At 36.1% G+C, this 20,738-nt stretch overlaps 1 protein-coding gene across 6 annotated transcripts in view; it reads left to right on the forward strand.

Moving 5' to 3' along the window:
* LAMA2 (laminin subunit alpha 2) overlaps positions 1–20,738 on the forward strand; it is a 337,914-nt gene that overhangs the window by 78,701 nt on the left and 238,475 nt on the right. For all 6 annotated transcript variants that reach the window (XM_041423612.1, XM_041423610.1, XM_041423614.1 and 3 more), the window contains exons 2-4: positions 2,145–2,315; positions 6,411–6,523; positions 19,951–20,193. In XM_041423612.1, coding sequence (XP_041279546.1) covers positions 2,145–2,315; positions 6,411–6,523; positions 19,951–20,193 — 527 coding nt within the window. The remainder of the gene's footprint in view (positions 1–2,144; positions 2,316–6,410; positions 6,524–19,950; positions 20,194–20,738) is intronic.

Raw genomic sequence — 20,738 nt, forward strand, 5'->3', positions numbered from 1 at the left:
TGGCATCTTGACATGGGCTCTTCAGTGAAACTCCCAATAGTGGTTTTGTTGCCTGTGCTTGTACTGATTATGGATAAGGCTCTTTTGGTAGCTTTACTGTGAGGTGCTCTGCGCATTAAAGAGGTGACCCAAGGGTGAATTGATGTTCTAATAAGGAGGTTTCTTAAGCACTCTTCATTTATTTACGTATCTTACATTTAAAGTTTGTGTTAAAACTTAGAATAATGGTATGATTTGTGATACACATAGATCAGGTAATATTTTTACAGCTGTATGAATCTGGAGGCTTTTTGGTTGCTCTCTTTCAGCTCTTTCTTGAAGGATTTATTCTCCCGATGCCATGTACTGCAATTCTTTGCATGTAGGATCATTCTGTCCTTTGTACGAGGTTCACTTTTGAGGGCTTAAAATACTTAGCTCTGAACTAAAGCCAGACTCTTTTTTAACACTAAATGATTACTGGCTTCTGGACTATTAACTTTGTACAGCCTAAAAAGAGAATAATGAGGCTGTCAGTCAACTTAGGAAGTTCCACAGCTGATAATTCATCTACTCTGTTAATCCTTATACAGATTTATGCCATGTAGCCACATCGCAGAAGGCAGAAAATACCACTGAATGCAGTGAATAAAAATACAAGAACAACTGCATAGATTTTAAAAGGTGATGAAAATAAGCTTTAATCTATACAGAAGGGGCAAGCTATATGATCAATAAAATCTCAAGTATTGACTGACTGCACAAATTGGACGGGCTAGTAACTAATTGGCTCTCTTGCTCAAGGAGTATATTTACACATGGTTTTAAAGTGAGCGTAAGAGTCACTAACTGACAATGTCAAAGGACTGCTGTACCATGTCCAGCCAAGCTTGGTAATTAAATGGCACACAGGTTAATTGCAGAGACAAGCAGGAGACTGGTGTTAAAGGACTGAAAGGAGTCAGTTGCAGAGTGTTGTCCATTTGAGGAGGACAAAAAGAAATGCCATTATAAAGGGAGCTTTCAGAGTTCAATAATGACCAATTCAGTTTTTATTAAAACCTTATTTTAAGGTTTTAATAGTATAATAGGGTTGGAGCTGAATGAATTGCAAAAGAGTGACTTTTGGGCCACTTGAAATTGTTGTAAAATGAATCTAAAAGTGATTCCAAGAGTTCATATATCAGCCTATTTTTTTTTTTTTTTGATTGGTTGGTTGGTTTCGGTTGGGCTTTTTTGTTTTAACCTGTAGCCATGGCAAATTTGCTTTTGAAGATACAAAACTGGTTGATTTAATGAGAGGGGTACTAATATATATGTTTAACACATACAGTGTGTCTCTCTGGATCAATTTTATTACGGCTTGAAGGTTTTGATCAGTACTTAGTGGGAAGGAGGGTAACCTACCTTAATGAATGTTCTTCATATGGTTTATAATCTTTATAGCTCACTGCTACATACAACTTTGCTCAGCAGAGCACTCAGACGTGCTTAAATGCTGTGCTGAATGAGAATTATAATACATCACTCAGCATGTGCACCTGGAAAAATAACAACAGCACTACCATAAAATATATGATGTCGTATTTTCTTCTTGAGGAAAGGGAAGTATGACATATGCTATTCATGTTGCTGGATGAATTACCCAGCTGCTCTGATGACAAAGGTGTCTATGAAGTCCTAAGCAGAAGAGTAATACAGCGTAATGCAAGTGCTGCAGTCTGTGGAGGAAAAGCTTTTCCATGGAGATGTCAGCAGAAAAGAATGTTAAAGAGTTTTCATAGGTACATTGTGTACAATGTAGCAGTGGCCAATTGCGTAGGAACACAAGGTTTGATTGTGAAACATAAAATTTTATGATGCTTTGTGTGTTTCTGTACTTTCTCCTTTGGCATCCTGCTGTTTTTCATGATATAACCAGAAGGTAGCAATTTGAATTTTAGAAGAATGGGGAGAAACCCATCAATATAATGGCTTTGTTCTGATGATTCTGGATACACATCAAAGTTTTGGTTATTTTAATTCCATAGCTGTTAAAAATGAAGGCTTTTGCTTTAATGTTGTAACAGGTGTTACATTAATTTGTGATTATTCTGCTAAATTCACCTTGGTTTTGCCTCTATTGCTTTTGTTTATGATTTTATTTTATTTTATTTTGTTTTCAGGACTGTTTCCTGCAGTGCTGAACCTGGCTAGTAATGCTCTCATCACAACGAATGCTACCTGTGGCGAAAAGGGGCGGGAAATGTACTGCAAACTCGTTGAACATGTACCTGGACAGCCTGCAAGGAACCCTCAGTGCCGCATTTGTGATCAGAGGAGCCGAGTTCCACATCGTATGTGTGCCACTTTCATTTTGTTCCTTTAAAAAGATTTTTTTCCAGAGAGTGTAGATACTCAGGAAACAAAACAGTAGTTCACCAGCCTGATTACTGTGAAATGTGTGTCTCTTTTTAAATCAGGTTAACCATCTCTTCCAAAGGTATTTAAAAATCTGTATCTGATATCGGTACTCCTCCCACATAACTTTCTGATTCAGGTACTGGAAAGCAGAGCACCTAAATTCAGAGTTAAAAAAATTAAGTATCTACAGCTGTTACTGAATTCTTCTAATATACACTAACCATGAATAAAAACCAGATAAATGACTTTTACCTGCATACCTACTTGTGGAATTTGAACATTTTGGCCAATCTAAGCAATATCTGAAATTTCAGTAAATTCGTTTTCAGTGAGCCAGAAAAAATAAGATAAAGTAATGGAGCACTGCTTGTTTTAATGCTTAGTTTTTAATATTAAAAATTATTTTTGCTAAGACTGCTTTCTTAAAGATTACCTGGAAGCAAAATCAGTTTTCAAATAATAATTTGTCATCATCTACTTCAGATATGCCTATTTCTGGTAGTTGGAAGATTAGAACTAAGAAAATTCCCCAGTCAAGTCATACAAGTTTAATTTCATGTAACCTTGCAGTGAAAGACATAAACAGCTTTAACATTATTAGATTTTCATGGGTATATTGGTACTGTAGATGGTAGAGGATGTAGGGATACTTAAGACAGCTTTTAGTGGAATAGATAAAATACTGGAAGCAGCACAGACACAGAATATGAAGACAATTATCTTTTACCAATTGTGTTCCAATAAAACTTAGCTCAGATATATTTGTACCTCATGGCATTTAAGCATGTGCTTAAAACCACAGGATAAAATAAAAGATGACATTTAATCTGTCTGCTAGTTCTAGACAGGATGAGCTGTCTGTAGCTGTGGCTTTCCAGACAGAAGCTTGTTTGGATTCTCCTTAGGAACTTCTGCCCATGGCCACACTTTCTAGTGTGGCTTACTCATTACATCGCTCAAAACAAAGTGTTTTTCTAATAGCTAATTTGCATCCCCTTGCAGAAATTCATGTTACCTAAGTTCAGTCAATACAAGGAATGGATTATTACTCCCCTTTTCTTAAAAAAAGTATTTTAATTAATTGAGGTGTCATGGTGTTGTTCTGTCTAGTTTCTACTCTAAGCTATCTTTTCTTTCATTCTCCTCATAGGTTTTGTCTTCTAGAACTCTAACTGCATGAATTGCAATTCTCTGAATTCTCTTTAGAGGCTTTAATATCTGTTAAAGTTCACCTGAGCTCTTACTAGCACTACACAGACATCTAGGTCTGCTTCAGCATAACCATATATTCCTGTTCACATGTTTTACTTTGGCATTTTCTATTGCTAATGGTGAAACACCACTGAGAGGACAGTTAGTTGTCCATTGCAGACGTCAGATGCTTTCTTTTCCTGCTAAATTACTCCTCATCTTATATTTGCAAAGCTATTTGTAATTGTCCCAGTGTAGACTACTTAATTTATCTGAAGACAGTTGCAACCTATTTTTTTTCCAGATTGTTTTCCAAGTTTTAATGTCTTCTTTAACTACAGAAAATGCCACCTTCTGAGGGAAGGTCATATGATTCTTTAGCAATAGATACATCCAATCACATAATAGCAGTGTGTTTCACTCAGAGAAGAATTTTGATTTTGGAAACATTCCGACTGGCAGAGAGACTGTGCAAAAGACTTTACAGATGGGAATTTAGAGACATATGCACATTACCCACAGTTTTTTCCTATATGAAGCTTGCTTATTTCAAAAATCAAAGCTAAACCAGAGATATTGCTATGTCTTGTCTATGATGTCAGGCAGTGTACACTAAAATATGTGTATACACACAGACATGTATGTCTGTATGTAAAAAAAAAACCCATCTGAATGATTTATATATATGTTTCCCCTTGTTCCTACTCTCTTCTAAACTTGAATCAGTCCAGCTTCATAATATCTGGTCTTTCGTGACAATCATATCTCATTTTAAGGTCTTCAAATGTTCATTTGGCAAAGAGAAGTGCCTTGTTTAAATAGAGATGGCTTGTTAATAGGAGAACCATGTAATATAACCAGACTTTAAATGATCCCCCTGGAATGTGTGAGTGCCTCCCCTTAATTACTGTAGTAGGAAAGGAACACAAATTCCCTGGTTAATCACATGTAAGTCCAAATTAAAGTGCACAGTTTGACGGGCTCACTCTCTAAGTTCTCCGTCTTGCCATCCGTCAGGAAGATTGGTTCTTGAATTGTATTTGCAATTCAGTCCTTTTTACAAATATTGTATTTTCCTCCTTGTCTTTTAAATAAGCTAAATATGCCAGCAGTTAATCAATTTTCAAATTAATTATGATTAAACTTTCATAATGGTGATTACAGTTAATTGTTGATTCATCTCCCAATCCTCCTTCTGATGATTTACGTTTATATCAATTTGATCTGGAGATCAAATTGATAGATCAAAACTTCCAATTAGATAACTTCTGTCACAATCACTGAAAAGTCCTGAATTTGATTTGCAGCTGATTTTTGCTGCCACTCATTTAAAGCCAAAATTTGAAAAAATTATCAGAGCTGTGGGAACTGACAGCGTGTAAAGCATGGGAACTGCTGTGTTTTGTCTTTTCAATATAAAGCTACCCATATCTTTATCAGTTGTAGTACCAGAATTCTAACTTGAAAATGTTGCTGCCCACTGATATAATTGAATAATACTTAAATGAAATTTTTGGCATTTTCAGTATTGAACATTTATGCCTTCACGCACTCCCACAAAGCCCTTTAATTGTATCCTTAAATATGTTCAGGCATTCTGGCTTCCCTTAATGAGCTAGGACTCCTGTCCTCCACAGGTGGTTGATATAGCAAAAAAGCAGAGATACAAAGACTGTCAATCTGGCTGGTTGATTTAAGTAATAATTAAAATAATAAGTAAATTAATCAGTTCATAAAGTAATTGTACTTGCAATTCTAGGTCCAGTTAGTAATGAATCATATTCCAGTTTTATACCAAGGAAACCTGAGAGTTTAGAAAGTCATTCTTAATAAGAGGGGTAGAGTTTTCTCCTAATTCATGTTCTTGCAGACAGAACTTTCATAGAAGAAGCTTACCATATATGAATTTCCTTTGGGTTATTTTCCTCATCATGTACAGGCTTGCTCTGGAAAATGAGGGACTTCAAAATATAGATCCTTGTACCTTTTAAAATTTTGATTTTGTTATTCTCCATTTTGTACAGGAAACAAACACAAAAACATTAATCTGGAAATGTTGAGTGTGATTTTTCTCAGTCTAAATAACATTAAAGTACTAAGTATGCAAACTTGGATAATGCAGAAGATCTTGAAATTCAGGAAAAATTCAATTCTGTAAATAAATTTGTATCCCTCTTATTTAGGGTTCATTTGGGACAATGCAGCAGAGTAAAAATAGACATGAAAAATAATGCATCTTGGACTTTGATATGGATTATAACCAGACAAACCTTTATATGCGTGTGAGTCAGAAAATTTTCCAGTTGAGGAATATATTCTATAATGATTCCTGAATCATTTCCTCTGTAATGATTTGTGAGTTATTTCCTGAATTATTTCCAGGTGTGCTTAGAAATGTCTTAGAAATGCCACTATTGCCAGTATTACTTTAATCTCTGCTTTTCTTGCACACCATGTCTTAGATTTCTGATTTGTTGTTTCTGTTGCAACATTCCATGACTTTGCAGTACTTGAAACTTTGGAAGAGTGCAGGGAATGTTTACTTGATTTAAATGCCTGCATTTTCTGTAGCATAAAGAGGACCTGCTGCAATTAGATGTTCTGAATGACCTTGTGATCATAACCAAAATGAAACAACTAATATTAGATCATTATTCCAATAATAATAAGCATGACTGGTGGCTCAAGAGTACAAGAAAAATTAATTTATTCTTTTTTCTTTTTGAAGTTCTGCCTTATTAGTTCTGTAATTGCCTTAAAATCTAGATTTCAGGTCTAAAAATAATTAAATCTTCGAAGTTTTGAAATTTATTTATATGTTTCTGCTGTTCTAACAGAAAGACACCCGATAGCAAATGCAATTGATGGCAAGAACACTTGGTGGCAAAGCCCTAGTATCCAGAATGGAATTGAGTATCATTATGTGACCATTACATTGGACCTTCAACAGGTAGGCTTGTATTTGTTTGTTTCTGGGCTAGCTTTCTCTCATGATAGATCACCTGGATTATCTCAATTTTTGCTTTATGTTACGTTCCTATATGAAGACATGACCAATTTCTCCTATAATTTTCTGTTGTTTATATGGATATGACTGACCCATTCATTGTAACATAATGTGCCAAATTTTAAAAAAAGTTATTTCATATATATTTTTAGGAAGTCATGCAGATTTAATTACCTTTCATCTGTGAAACTGAAGTACTTACAGGGTAGGGATTTTTATACGTGGAGGAGCCTTTGAATCCTGGAAGTATTATTAGCATTCTGGCTTTGGAACCTTCATTGCTAATGGCAGAAACAATCCTACATCTCCTTTTTTGGCCTTATATATGCAAAAGCATTGTGCATTTCTCTTTCAAACAGGAGAGGTAAAACTTTTATAGAAGTTTGAGTGTAGGATCCTGTGCGTTAAAGAGGCTTGTTGGGTTTTTTGACATGTCTTTTAAGTTTTCAGAGTTATTTTCTGGTTTGCTTTTACAGCAAGGAATTGTGCCTCTTGTTGGTTGTGATCTGTTAATATGCAAGTAGCTCTTGGGCATTAGAAGTAAATTCCCATCCTTGTTTTCCATCACCCTAGAAATTTTAGTTGTGTGGTTGTTTAGGTAAGGTTTAAAGCCCTTTTAAACTAGGGCTTTACAAATCCTGTTTTTTCCCCTGCTATTTCATTATCTAGATTATCATAAGAAATTAGAAAATTTATGAATTTCTGAAAGTTTTAAGTTTTCTTATGTATTAAAATTTAGTAATTAAAGGGTCAGTGAGGATACTGGAGAAAATGTTTGGGTTGTTCTAATGTATTTAAAAGGCTTCTCCATGTGCCAGCTGACAGCGGTCTGAGAATGCTTCACTGTGTGTGGCGTGGGTTTGGGGGTTTTTTGTTACTATTTTTTTAAAATGAGACAAGGATCAAGTCTGACCCTGTTTCTTTCCCATGTCCTATTACTAACTGTTCAGAGGAAACTTGGCAGTCCTTCTGCAGCTCTAAAGCTGATACCTTCTCTTAAGCCCATTCATTTGTTATTGGCTGGAATAGAAGAAGTGTTTTCTGTGGATGTCAGAGAGGTGGGATAAGACCCAGTGTCACTAATGCTATCTGGCACACCCTTTATGAGCTGAGTAACCCATCTAGTTAGGAATGCATGTGATTTTACTCACCACCATACAGGAACAGAGCGAGTATTGTTCCCCAAAATGTACTAAAAAATCTTCTGCGATTTGCATGGCTTTTGGACTGCTCAGTAAGGAATAAGTGTTGTTTGTGTCTTGAGAAGTATTAGGAGTTTTTGTTTGCTTATCCAGGAATTTCATAGTCAGAGCATTACAGACTATTAAAGTAACTGGAGGAATATTAAATTTCTCTTTCAGCTTTTGTTTTGTGTAGGAGTCACTATGAATGGTGAAGGTCACCAGATAACTCTGGGATCTCACTTAAAAGAAATTCCATTCTTTACCTTTGGCTTTTAGGAGATTCAGTAATTGCTATGTTTGTGTTGATGAATTCTTGCTTTAAGTATAAAAATACTTAACTTCCTTTTGTGCGATAGAAATAACAAATGACAAATCCACAAGTAATGGACTGAAAATTGCAGGAATGCATTAGTTCTTATGTTATTACTAGTAATTATGATAGTACATGGAATGCTTTTAGCAATCCCAATTTCATGAAAAAATCAGAAAAATAATTACAATTTCCTCATTTATATACTGCTTGGCCTTTTTGGGCAGTGACTTTTTTTTCTTTTTTTTTTCTTTGTTGTGCTGGGAAGTCATATAAAAATAATGTATACTGTTTAGCAATAGCTAATAAACTAGAGGAAGTAACATTTACTTAATGTTAGAACAAGCCGAAATATTATCAGTCCTGTTGGGGAAAATGTAGTATATTTTCTTGTTGTCTCTCAGTACTTACAAAGAGGTTTTATCGATACAGGAGGCTAGGTTTCTAAATCATTGAAGTATGCTTGAAATTTTTCTCCATATATTTTTAAAATATGAGTTGAAACTGGAACCATTTGGTTCTGAGCATCTTTGATAATTTGCTCGTAACCCTTCACGTTTCCACTCTTTAGATATTGTAACAAGTCTCATCTATATCACAAGAAAATTATGGAACTCCATTCATGCCTGTAAATGTGACATTATTTTTTACAGTGGTTTTCTTCCAGAAAGTGCATAGGAGGTCAAAAACACAGATTTATTTGGGATTTTCACGCATGAATTTAAATGGAGGTTAGAGCGACAGGTTGAGCTACCTTGGTGGATCCAAGTTTGCAAGGGGTGGTTCACAGATGGGCTGGGTGCCAAGAGAAGCTGTCTGCTGTTCTGCAGCTCTTAGTCCTGCTGGTTGGGGAGGGTCTGTCTGCTCTGCCTTGAGAGTGTTGGGTGATTCAAGTGCAACAGAGGTACTTCAGGTCCCACGAGTGCAGCGTTCAGCAGGACTGAAAACAGGCCTTCTCTTCGAGGATTTCAGAGCAGGGAGCTGGCAAAACAGAAATGCTTAGACATCCAGGGAGAACATGTTCCCTGTAGTTGTGGTATTTCTAAATCCTCAGTTGGTCTTAATTTCACAGTTATGTGGAAGATTAGTAGAGTATCTTTAAAGAAAATTGGCAAATTCACAGGAAAACCAGTTGGCATTTTGAGGTGAAGTGATCAGCCCATCTGTTTCTGATTTCTACACACATCAGGACGCTTTTTTTAACAAATTCTCAACTACTCTAGGGAACAAGGACATTGGCAATATCCTTGATACTGCTCAGATACTTGTGCCAGGAGCATATTTATGTGGATTTAGACTTTTTTGCTGTGCACTTCATATTTTTTAAATTATGCGGGAATATTTCATGTGAATTGTACATGTGTAGAATGCAGGTGGACCAGAGTTAATATTCTGGCAGAAATTTCTGGATTTAATAATTATGTCTTAATTGCTTGAGACTGTGGAGGATCAGTTCAGTGTCCAGATGATACTTTCCAGGAATACATATCTGAAGAAAGTACTCTCTACAGAGCCTTGTAAGCTGCAAGAGCAAGAATAACTGATTAAGCTATGTAGCTGTTTCTCTCTAAAACACTTGTACTTCATCAGCTGTAAGTTCCCTAAGCTCTGACAGCATCCAGCTCTTTCCCCTTCTTTTTTCATCCTCTCCCCTACCCTTCTTCTGTAGGAAGGGAAGAAGGAGTCTTAAAAATCTTATTCTGGCTCTGTGTGGATAGAAATCACTGCAGTCACCATCCCTTCCAAAGGCAGTCGCACAACACTTATTATAGGAATGATGTCATACAGCAAACTGGTGGTAGAGACCCATAAATTAACTAAATCTACATCCCTGCTTATTTTTTTTTTCTTAAAGAAGAAATAACCAGGCATTTGAGTCTTGACCATTTCAAAGTTGTTGCATGATTTTTGGATTCTGGAACAATCTCCCTGTTATCTGGTTTCAAATTACTAGTGGAATCCATTGTTTGGGTGTTTACACAGTTGAACCCCATAATAAGGTCCAGTTCACCTAATCCTTTAAGAATTGACTAAAGGTAATCTTACAGCCGTAGTGAAATAAGATGTAAGTAAATCGGATGATATTTGACAGCCTTGATTCTTTTAACACAAAACTGTAGGTTTTTATTTTAACTTATGACAGTTGACCAGACAGTGGCTAAGGAATCAAAGCGTGTTGAGAAACAAAGCCATATTAAAATAGCCTTCACACATTAGCTCCATAGTCGTATAGGAATAAGCATATCACTGGGCAATATTTGGTTTAATGTTATATTTTCTCTTCTCTGGAATATCAAATACATTTTCTACTGGGGAAAAAATATTACAGCTAGCTTTCTGTTGTATACCTTCTGATATCAAATATCAGAACAGCTAAAGGAATGAAGAGGAAGTTAACTATACTGTTTAGTCTTGGGATATAAGAACTGATGTAGTAAAATGAAGTTCCATTTGGTATTTAAGTGTTAAATTTCTATATATGTGAAACATTTTGTTCAGGTGTTCAATTAATATTTTCCTTATCTCTTTTACCTTCTAATAACTGTGGGCTTAAGATGCTTTCAAAACTGCTTTTGTAAAGGTAAGGCTTATAGCTTCTCTTCATTCCTAAACCAGAAAGTAGTTTGACAGAAATGAAGTTTAGTCCAAACTTGGAGTTTCCTCCAACAGATAGTCAGTTTTATTCATCCTCAAAAATGTTTGTCTAAAGAGAAAAAAGTGGAAAAACTGAAAGTCTGTTGAGACAATCACGCTGCAATTCCCTGATTGCCCCTCTTCCCCTCCCTGCTGAAAGGGAGATGTTTCTGTACTTCTTGTTCTGGCACTAGCATTTGTGTTGCCATGCAGGAAACCAGATGTACCTTGGTACTGAAAACTATGTCTTGTTTTGTTTTTTGGGGTATGGTTTCTGCCAGATCAGTTTTCTGATTTGGCTTGCTTGTGTGAGATTTTATTGCCAGCTTGGGGGAGGGGGCAGCCAACATTCCATGTTGGCTTCAACACTATGAAACCTCAAAGAGTACGGTACTGATCTGTGAGCTACAGTCCAAGCCTGAAACATAGAGCTGTCATCCTCAATATTTGTTTTTACTACTTCTTGCTCATGAATCATTCTGTTTTGTAGTTATGTAGACATTTGAGAATTCAGAAAACAAATTCTCTCAAAACTAAGCCAGTTTTCTGGCTCAGTTATACCTAAGCGGTAAAGGAACTGTTGAAGTGAACCCAAAAGAGATGCAACTAAAACCATGAAAATGACTGTTGAATCAGTTAAAAAAGGGAAAAGTAATTAGGTGTTCTGTTTTAATAAAGTCCACAGCCAACTTTTGTTGCAATATGACACGAAATGAACGGCATGCATACACTGAGATGTCCAAGGTAAAAAAGGGGTAGTTTATTTCTCTGCCTCGATATGTATAGAATTCCAAAAGTGACCCTGGATTGGAGGATGAGATTGCCACCTCCAACGACACTGGTCAAACCAATAGTCTATAAATTCTCTCCTCCTCCAAAAAAGAATGCAAAACAATCATTATTTACATGAAAAGTGCATGAGAAACTCCATTACAAAAGTGTAAACATCAGAAGGCTTAGAAGAACTTAGAAGAACAGGGTGACAAACTTTTAGACAGGTATGTTAGTTGCAATACTCATTAATTTCTTATTTATTTTTTTCATTACCTTCATAGGCTGGAATCTTAACATTTTAGTGAATCCCTTATGTTCTTTAGATTTACAGTTTGCTGGTAATCAACTAAATAGATATTGATAGGGTGAAAAAAGGAGTAATTTACCTTTCTGATATTCTTTTACATTATTATTACTTTTTAATTATTTTACATTATTGATTAGTATATAATTTTTAAATCTTTTAAAAGTTAGACTGTTGGACTTGAAGTGAGCTTATAATGAAAACGTTTGAAAAACTCAAAAAGAAAAACAAGAAAAAAATGCATATAAATATACCAGTAAGGATAGCAAACATACCTAGAAAAAAATTATTTATCATGAAAACAAACAGAACGTTAGTAAATATTTTGACAGTACAGTAAATGTTTTTAAGAACTACCTGTTTTATTTACTATTAGCAAATTTACTTTAGATTATGTATCTTTCCACCTTGATTTCTGTTTGCAGGAAGGAGAGAATATGTGCACACTAATAAGTAACAGATTTTACCCAGGGGTCCTTTCTTGTCTCAGAATAAAGTTTTCCCCACTGATGTCACTCAGACAAAAGCCTAAGGAAAATAAAATGTCTTTTTCCCCAGTTAAAGACTGAGACTGCACTTTTATGCGAGCCACAATTCCTGAAGAGGCTGCTGCTTTTTTATATGTTCTAAAAAACAAATGTTAGTGAAGATGCTCAAGCTGACTTTCCCATAGCATTAAAAAAGAGAAAGTTTTTCATGAGTCATTCAATAGTACATGGAGGCAATTGTCTCAAATGCATTCTGAAATGCTAAGAACCCATCATTGTATTGAAAGACAAATTGTAATACCCACCAAAGTGCTGTAAGCTGGGTTGAAGAGTTGTATTAACAATAAATATCCACAGGTTTATTTTGCCCATTTTTTTATGCTCACCGCTAAATCAGACCATAAATTTATTGCTTTTTGCTCAGACAGAAAGATTTCTAAGTGAGCAAATCCTTTCAGCTTCAGTTCACAATACACAGTAACAAAGATTTTGAACAGTGTTGAGAATCTATACATTTTCTTTTTGAGGTTACATGCCTTATATTCTCCCTGAATGTTTGTAATACATATACACTCCACTTTGCTAATTTCGGCTTTAAGGAAGAGAGCTATTTTCCTTTGAAAATAGTGACACATACATTCTGACATGAATATGAGGTTGTGTTCTGATTTTGTGCTGTTAGCTGTCTTGGTTCTAAAGAAAATTGTGCAGCCTAGGAGAATGGTGATAAGTGAGGGGTCCCTAGGATTCTCAGTCTTGAGCAGATTTTGTTATTGATATTGAAGAAATATATTGTCTTTAAATAGTTTATGATGAATAAGAGCCTTACTTGAAAAAATAAGTTTTGCAGCTGATGATAGTTGTGAAATAGTGCTTCTGTTGTGATAGGCACATTAAAATGTACAGATTTGGTATGAGTAAGTGAGAGCTCGTGAGAGGACACTGCATGGAAACATCGCTGAAGGAAATAAGAACACTTCACTCTGAGTAATCTCAATGCTCATAGACCCAAGCTGAGCATCAGTTCTTGGATCTAGAAAATTTTTAAAGAAGGATTATTTTTTTTTGTTTTGGTGTTTTAAGTACCAAAAGAGAGGAACAACAGCACAACTGTCCTCCCCTCTTGTGAAGGTTTTAAGAAGAAGAGTTTGGATATTGGCATTTCCATCAATTCCCCTTTTCTCAAAATAGTCTTTCTCCATGGAAAGAAGTGATAAACTTTAGAAAATAAAGAGAAATTGCTTTCTGCTATTATTTGAAAGTATTGTGAAAAGAGATTATTAGCTTCAGCCCTCTATTCTGGTACACACCAGGCTAATGATGAGCAGCAAAAACAGTCACGAGAAAGCAGCTCTTCTTTTTGAGGTCTTCAGAAACGGCTGAACAGTTGATAATGGAGAAAATCAACTGAAAGTATTACAAAGAAAAAAGTTGACATTGACAGAAATTTATAGGTTCTGTCTCCTTCCATTTGGTTTAATATGTCTCAGATATTCAGTAGCTGGACAACTTGAGTCCTTTACAGTTTGACATTGTATAAAATGCATTCTTTCGATAGACTTTGCTTTCTTCTTTTTTTTTTTTTTTTTTTTTATTGACATCTTATAACATGAACAAAAGAGAAGTATTAGTACAATGTGTTTTTTGTCACAGAGAAGAAAGTGTTCTTAAAAGAACTTGTGCCTCTCCAGCAGTTACATGCATGGAAGGGAGAAAGCTGAGCTTATTCTAAGTTCAGGTATTTTTATAGATTTTTAAAATTAATATTCTTCGGGCATTAATTGAATGGGACTGAGCAGTGTACAAAAGTGAATTTTTGCCTAACTAGAAAAGATTAATTTGTAACTAGCTTGGAGGCACCCACCTTAGAGCTTTTCAAGACTGGCTATGATAAATCTTTCTGTTTTTCCCATGAAGTGCTGTGGACATCTTAATTTGCATGACATTTGTAGCTGCAACATTTTACATGTTAATTGTCATTACAATTTTTTCTGGACCGGTGATGCCCTGTTAAAATTCCTTTCAACACTGGAAAAAATCAATATTGGAATAAAGTGTGTGTTTCTTTCAGCCCAAATTCCTCATCTGGTAGCAGAATTTCAGTTGGAAGCAGCTGAGAGGTACAGGAGCGACATTGTTATTAAAGGCAAACTGCGGCATAGTGGGAGGTGTTCAGCTCTCTAAGCTGATATTAGTGGAATCCTGCTCAGTATATTTTTTTTCCACCCATGACAACATTTTCAGTTACAGAAGTTCTAACTGTGAGCAGAATATTTGAAATCATGGCCACTGTCTCTAAGGACAGTGATAGAAAAAATACGTGCTCGATGGCCATTTGAGGAATCTGGAAAGCCATTCAATTTCTAAAGAAAGCTTTTTCTCTGTCTGAGTTGGATGTGAGACTAAAATGAGAACTGTCTACTCTCTTTCATACATAATAAACCCAAACAATAATCCATAACAGTATCTGTGAATTGAAATATTACTGAGCTCATAAATTGGCCTCTGAGAGCACAAGGAACTGTTTCACAGAACTTACACAATCTCTTCTTCAATTCATGACTAGTTGAATTTAGTCTGTTTCATGTCTTAAACCTTTAGGAGAGGCCAATCCAAAATGAGAAACAGTGAAAATGTGGTATTTAAGATGCATGATGTGCTGCATATATAACAATTGTTTCTATATGTGAGTATCAAGATAGAAGTTAATGATTGAGGAACACTTTTGCATTGACAATCTGTTTGTCTGTAATTTCTGATTCTTGGTTGCCTGTGGTATTAGAAGTTCAGACCTATGTGTGTTTTCACATTCAGACTGTAGCAAGGCAGGGCTCATACTCCTGAGAGGGTGAAACACACACATTGCTGCACAGAGAAACATAAACACACCACAGTGCCCTGTCAGCACCCACATGAACACAAACACAGCACAGCCTGCTTCACCCTCTTCTTCCTCTCCAGCTGATCAGGATTAATGGGTGTATGCATCTATGGATGTAACCAAGGCATCCAGTGCTTCGGTAGCTAACCTTGGATAATCTTTTGAAGATCTTGGAGATTCACAGCCCCACTCCAGTTGCTGGTATTTAGATCTCTTCTGTTTGCTGAGCTTGAAGTTAAATCTTATTCACACATACCCACTAGAAAGAGCGAGCACACCCAAAGAAGATATTTAGAAACAGGATTTAGTGAGAAAATAGGATAGACTTCAGTGATTGAGGTCAGGATTAACATGCTGATCAGCCAGGTAGTTGTAGTCAACTGGTTCCTTTCATCTCCTTTTCCCTCTATCTTACACTTGTTCCTTCTTGATCCACCTTGATTCCTCCTTTTCTCTACCTCTATTCCTCTATTCCTTTCCCTAAACGGTTCCATTGTAAGTCTCATCCATTTATTCAATCCCCTTAACACATCCCATAATGAATTCTGCATAGACTTTCTCCAGCTTCTCTTAATGAGGGGGATCCCCCTGTAGCTAATAACCCCCTTTAACCTCAGGGCGTTTTGAGGTAGCCTCAAATCCTCTGGGTGGATTTCACACTGGGACAAGGGGTGTCTGCAGTATCTACCCCTATCAGCACTTTTAAATAACTGCCTAAATAAATCTGTGTCATGATAAAGGTCATAAGGTGTGACAGTATTTATACCAGCCTGTAAGGAAACTAGTCCTTGCTTAAGTCCTGACACTGAACTGCAATAATAATCAGCAACATAACTACAGTAAACAAGTAGATACAGAGTTTACACCAGATTGTTGATGGAAGCCTCCATTAGGGCAAATAAATTTTTCTGTTGAGAAAATGAAATGGAAATACTTCTGTAGAATTGTGTGGTACCATTTTTTTTCTCTGCTGATATTCTGATTTACATGAACTTTTTCTAACTGAAGGATTTATTTTTTAAATAGAAGCACAAGTGGGAGTCGGACACAATGAGATTTCCTGCTTCAGTAGTTAACCCTATATAGATTAATGATTCACTTCAGCTCTATCTGAATAATATTAGTATAGCAAATTACCCTTTATAGTAGGATGCACTTTTCTGTGTCTTATGAGGCATTCACAAGAAGGTACAGTGCTATAACTTATGGAAGCATTCCTACAATATGTGCTTCATAGTTCTCAGTGCTGAGACAATTACCAGTGAAAATGAGACCCAAGACTCATTTTGTTTTTCATCTTGAGGCTTATGTTGCCTATAATTTGGGAAAGGTTTAAAGGAGTATTTATACTGTTTCCCTCCCACTCCCTATATTTGTACTGCTATGGTCACATGAGTAGGAACAAGTAGAAAAAAGCACCAGCTGTGCTTTGGCAGCTGTGTTAATGATCTAATGCATGCTACCAGGCAGCTTGGTATTGCTCCATTTTCCCATTTGTATAAGCCAACTTGGGTGTATAGGTTGCATTCTATTGCTCTTGTACAAATCCAGATGTGCTCGAAGATGGTGCAGTTACTCTGTCAATTGACATGTGTCAGTTTATTGATGCTATCTGAAAAAGTGAACCAAGCTGCTCCATGGATTGCCCCCCGTGAGTAGAAGCTTGGTGTTACAATGTACTAGGAAGGTTGGCTTCAGAAACTGAACCACTTTTTTTTGATTGTGGAAACAAATGCAACAAAACTCAATGATACATTAGACTTAATTAGTTTTCTCATGCCAGTAAGAAAACTTGCTGGTTTTGTATTTGGTAAAAAACTCCTTGAGAAGGACAGTTTTCCAGCTGATTGGAAAGTCAGCATTGCTTCCATTACATTGATTTGCTTGGTGAATAATCATACAGCTGCTATTAATTTCAGTATTTTTGTTGTCGTTGCCAGCTTGCTGAGTAAGTGCAGTAAAACATGGCATGCAACATGATTGCTCCCTGCCTCACAGCATTGTGGTGAGCTGGTAGTGCCTGGTGTAGCTGACTGAGCTGGGGCAACAATCTTGTGTCATGCTGAAGCTTTAGCTGTTCCCCAAAAGAAAGGTATTTTTAAGAAGCATGGATTAACATCCTGTGCTGTCTTCAGCCTAGCCTTAGAAAGATCAGGAATAATATCAACCAGGCCATGTTTTTGATGCATGATGCTTTTGGTACATCTTCCTTTGTCTGCAGTTAGCATTAACAGTTTACCAATTTTTAAAAATACTGGTAGTTCCAGCTCTGTTTCTCTGTCCAGGAAGTTAGTGGGTTGCAGATAGCTCAGTGCTGTGACAAAAGGAACTCTTAGAGGCTGGGACAGTAGTAGTCTCAATCTGGTTGAAAACTGTAGCTGAATAATAGTTACAACCACCAGCTCTTTATGTGTATTCTTTTATTTACATTAAGTAGTTTTCTTTCTTGTCAGGTTTAGATTAAGAGAAATTACATCCATTCCTCTGTGATGTGCAATATGCTGTTTACTCTCCACTGCTTATTTTTTGTGTTTTTTTTGCAGTTTCATTTACAGAGCATGCTAAAAATAAGGAAAGCCAAAGGTGTATATTAAATTTCAGTCAAGCAATGCACTATCTGAAGGCAAGAAACAAGACTTGAAACACATTCTCAGGAAAATATGCAGGAAATGTTATTGGAAGAGGGATTCAATTTGAAAAATCACTGTAGAAAGTTTCACTCTCCCACACAGCCCAGTATTTTGAAGCAAGCAAACAGAAAAAAGACTTCCTGTTGATTACACCTCTTGGCCCCTCAGAGTCAGTGCATCCAAGATGTTTGCAGAGCTAAATGTGTTTTTGGCTGTATTTAACAATGAATCTTTCATGAAATTTTGCAAATTTTAGGACTTCCAAAAAAGAAACTATATATACACACACCTGGGGTTATGAATTTATTGTGAGATATGTCCTAAACCACAGATCTTCCATGCTAGAAGCCCTAGCAATGTGTTTAACCTCAGTTGTTACCCATTCAACGTATAAGGAACAGTCTTGTTCTGAGAACTTGAGGTAAATTGCTTATGTAAAATTAAAAAAAAAAAATAAGTATTTAAAAGTACTCTGGAATGAAATCTCTGTTCTGTATTTCTTATTTCTTACATTTCTAAGAGCTTAACTGGGGGTGGTGAGCAGTTTGGAGAGATTTGTTAATGTTTTGCTTGATTTATTGTGAAGAGTATTAGTGACACTGATCCAGGATAGTTAAAACTATAATTGTTTGTGGCCACAAGGGAATATGGCTGTAAATGAGTTTAAGAGAGGAAAGGGGATTTATGAAAGGGGGCAAGTGATTGTATGATTCCTGTTGGAACAATGGAATGAAACATAGGTTTTTTCATTCTCGGGAGTGTTTATTTAATGCTATTGAAAAAAAGATATTGAGACAGTCATCCAAGAACTACATGCATCCATGTTCTTCAGACTGAAGCAAACACAGCCTCACTCACTTCTTATTCTGGTGAAAAACTTTGGTTGCTAGTTGTTTATTTTCCTGGCTGAAGTGACTTTGAGTCTTACCACATTTTCAGCATCTGCACAGAAGGCAGGAATGATAATTGGAGATAAAAATTTTCTTTGTCTCCATCATAAAGTGTTCGGGAATACTCTGCCACTTAACACATTTTGTATTTTACAGTAATACTGGTGGATAGTAAACACCAATCAAATCTTACTGTTTCTTTCATTGTTTACTGTTGGATATTCTTTCAGTAACTTTACTGATCATCTAAGCATTCACAAGAGATTTTGTGTGGACTAAGTCTGAATCTTGCAGCTTCTTTACAGTGACTGTCCAATACAAAAAGGTTTAAGTATTAAATCAACACTGCCATGATACCCTCTGGCATCATCATGTGCAGACTCACAGCACTGCATCTTAAAAATAGTAACTTTATATGAGTTCTGCTTTTCTAATAGAAATAGCTGCTTCTTTTCCTTGGCTTCAGTTCTATCTCTGTAGCATATGGCTGTTAGCAGGTTAAAAACCAAACCAAACCAGACCTGCATCACTAATGTGTGTCATTCTGCAATTGCAAATGTATTTATGGTTTGCATTCCAGCAAGGGTGTACACAGAAATAAACCTTGATAAGTCAATTGAATAGGCAGGTAAAATGGACTATAATGAGCATTGATTATCTGCTTGCATTCTGTTTATAGTGATATTTGATGTGTCTCTGTCCTGTGAAGCTTATTCATGGTCACAGTGCTGAGTTGGGTGAATGTTTTATAGAATGATTGAAACAAGCTTATTTTATAGAATGATTTCAGCATGATGTGATTATCTTTCAATAGCTTAAAACTATGTTTTTCTTTCACAGAGATAGAGTTGTAATAGTTCCGCAACTCTTAAACATTGTGGAAAGTGTATGTCTATAAATACAAATAAAGAAACAATGCCACTCTTACAAATTGAAAATACTTGAAAACAAACTTTGCAAACATTTGGCTGAAATGGCAGTTTAGCAATTACCTACTAAGCTATGTGAAACTTTGTAGAGTGCTTTGTAATTCTATTTTCAAAGTCTCTATTGGCCTAATGCAATTAATATTTTTTTCCCAAAAATGTCAGTGGAGAATTTGTTTCTGTAGTTTTACGTTTCCATGTAATCCAAAGCCATATTGCATTTCTAGGGGAAAGAAAACCAGTCAAGCATTAGCGTTTTTACTGTACTTATTTTGGCAGCTGTGAAGAAATTGGAATGAATTTGTCATTGTGTAATTAGTTGTATTTTAACAATTCTTGTATTTTTCAGGTTTTCCAGATCGCGTATGTTATCGTGAAAGCAGCTAACTCCCCTCGTCCTGGGAACTGGATATTGGAGCGCTCGCTGGACGGTGTGGACTATCAGCCGTGGCAGTACTATGCCATCACAGACAGCGAGTGCCTGACACGCTACAACATTCATCCCCGGCCTGGAACTCCGTCCTACATAAAAGATGATGAAGTCATATGCACTTCTTATTATTCCAAAATCCACCCTCTGGAAAATGGAGAGGTAAGATCAGATGGTGTTCCGTATGTAACACAGCAGAAAAAAAACCCCTTTGGTTAATTGGCTAATCTGCCTTCAATAGACAGAGTGTTTTGGTACAATTGAAAAATGTGAACAGAACCTATTTGCAAATTTTAAAAGGTCTTCTTACATGGTCCTGTATAAATGCACACAAGGTTCACTCTAATAAGAACATTCTACTAGGTAAGCCAAGAAGTAGAAGAGTTTATCAGGTAGGCACTTAGTACTTTCAGACAACTTTATGTGCTTGAAATCTGTTCCCATGTCACTTGTGAACAAAGGGGAGAATACTTGGAAAAATCACAGACTGAGTGAAGTCATAAGATACTTTTCTTTTAGATGCATTTTTAGTCCCTGTGTATAGGCCAGGATGTCAAATGATAATGATTTTAGCCAGAATTTAATTTAATGCCTTCAGAGCTGACCCTCTGCCCCTGTTTATGCCTATTTCTTCTTCTTTCAGCGATCTCTACTATTTTACTCTAAGTCCAGGCACATGAATCATGGACCAGTCATTTGTTCTAATT

This window comes from Onychostruthus taczanowskii, unplaced genomic scaffold, assembly GCF_017590055.1.
Source record: "Onychostruthus taczanowskii isolate IOZ18803 unplaced genomic scaffold, ASM1759005v1 scaffold8, whole genome shotgun sequence".
In the NCBI taxonomy this organism is placed as follows: Eukaryota; Metazoa; Chordata; class Aves; order Passeriformes; family Passeridae; genus Onychostruthus; species Onychostruthus taczanowskii.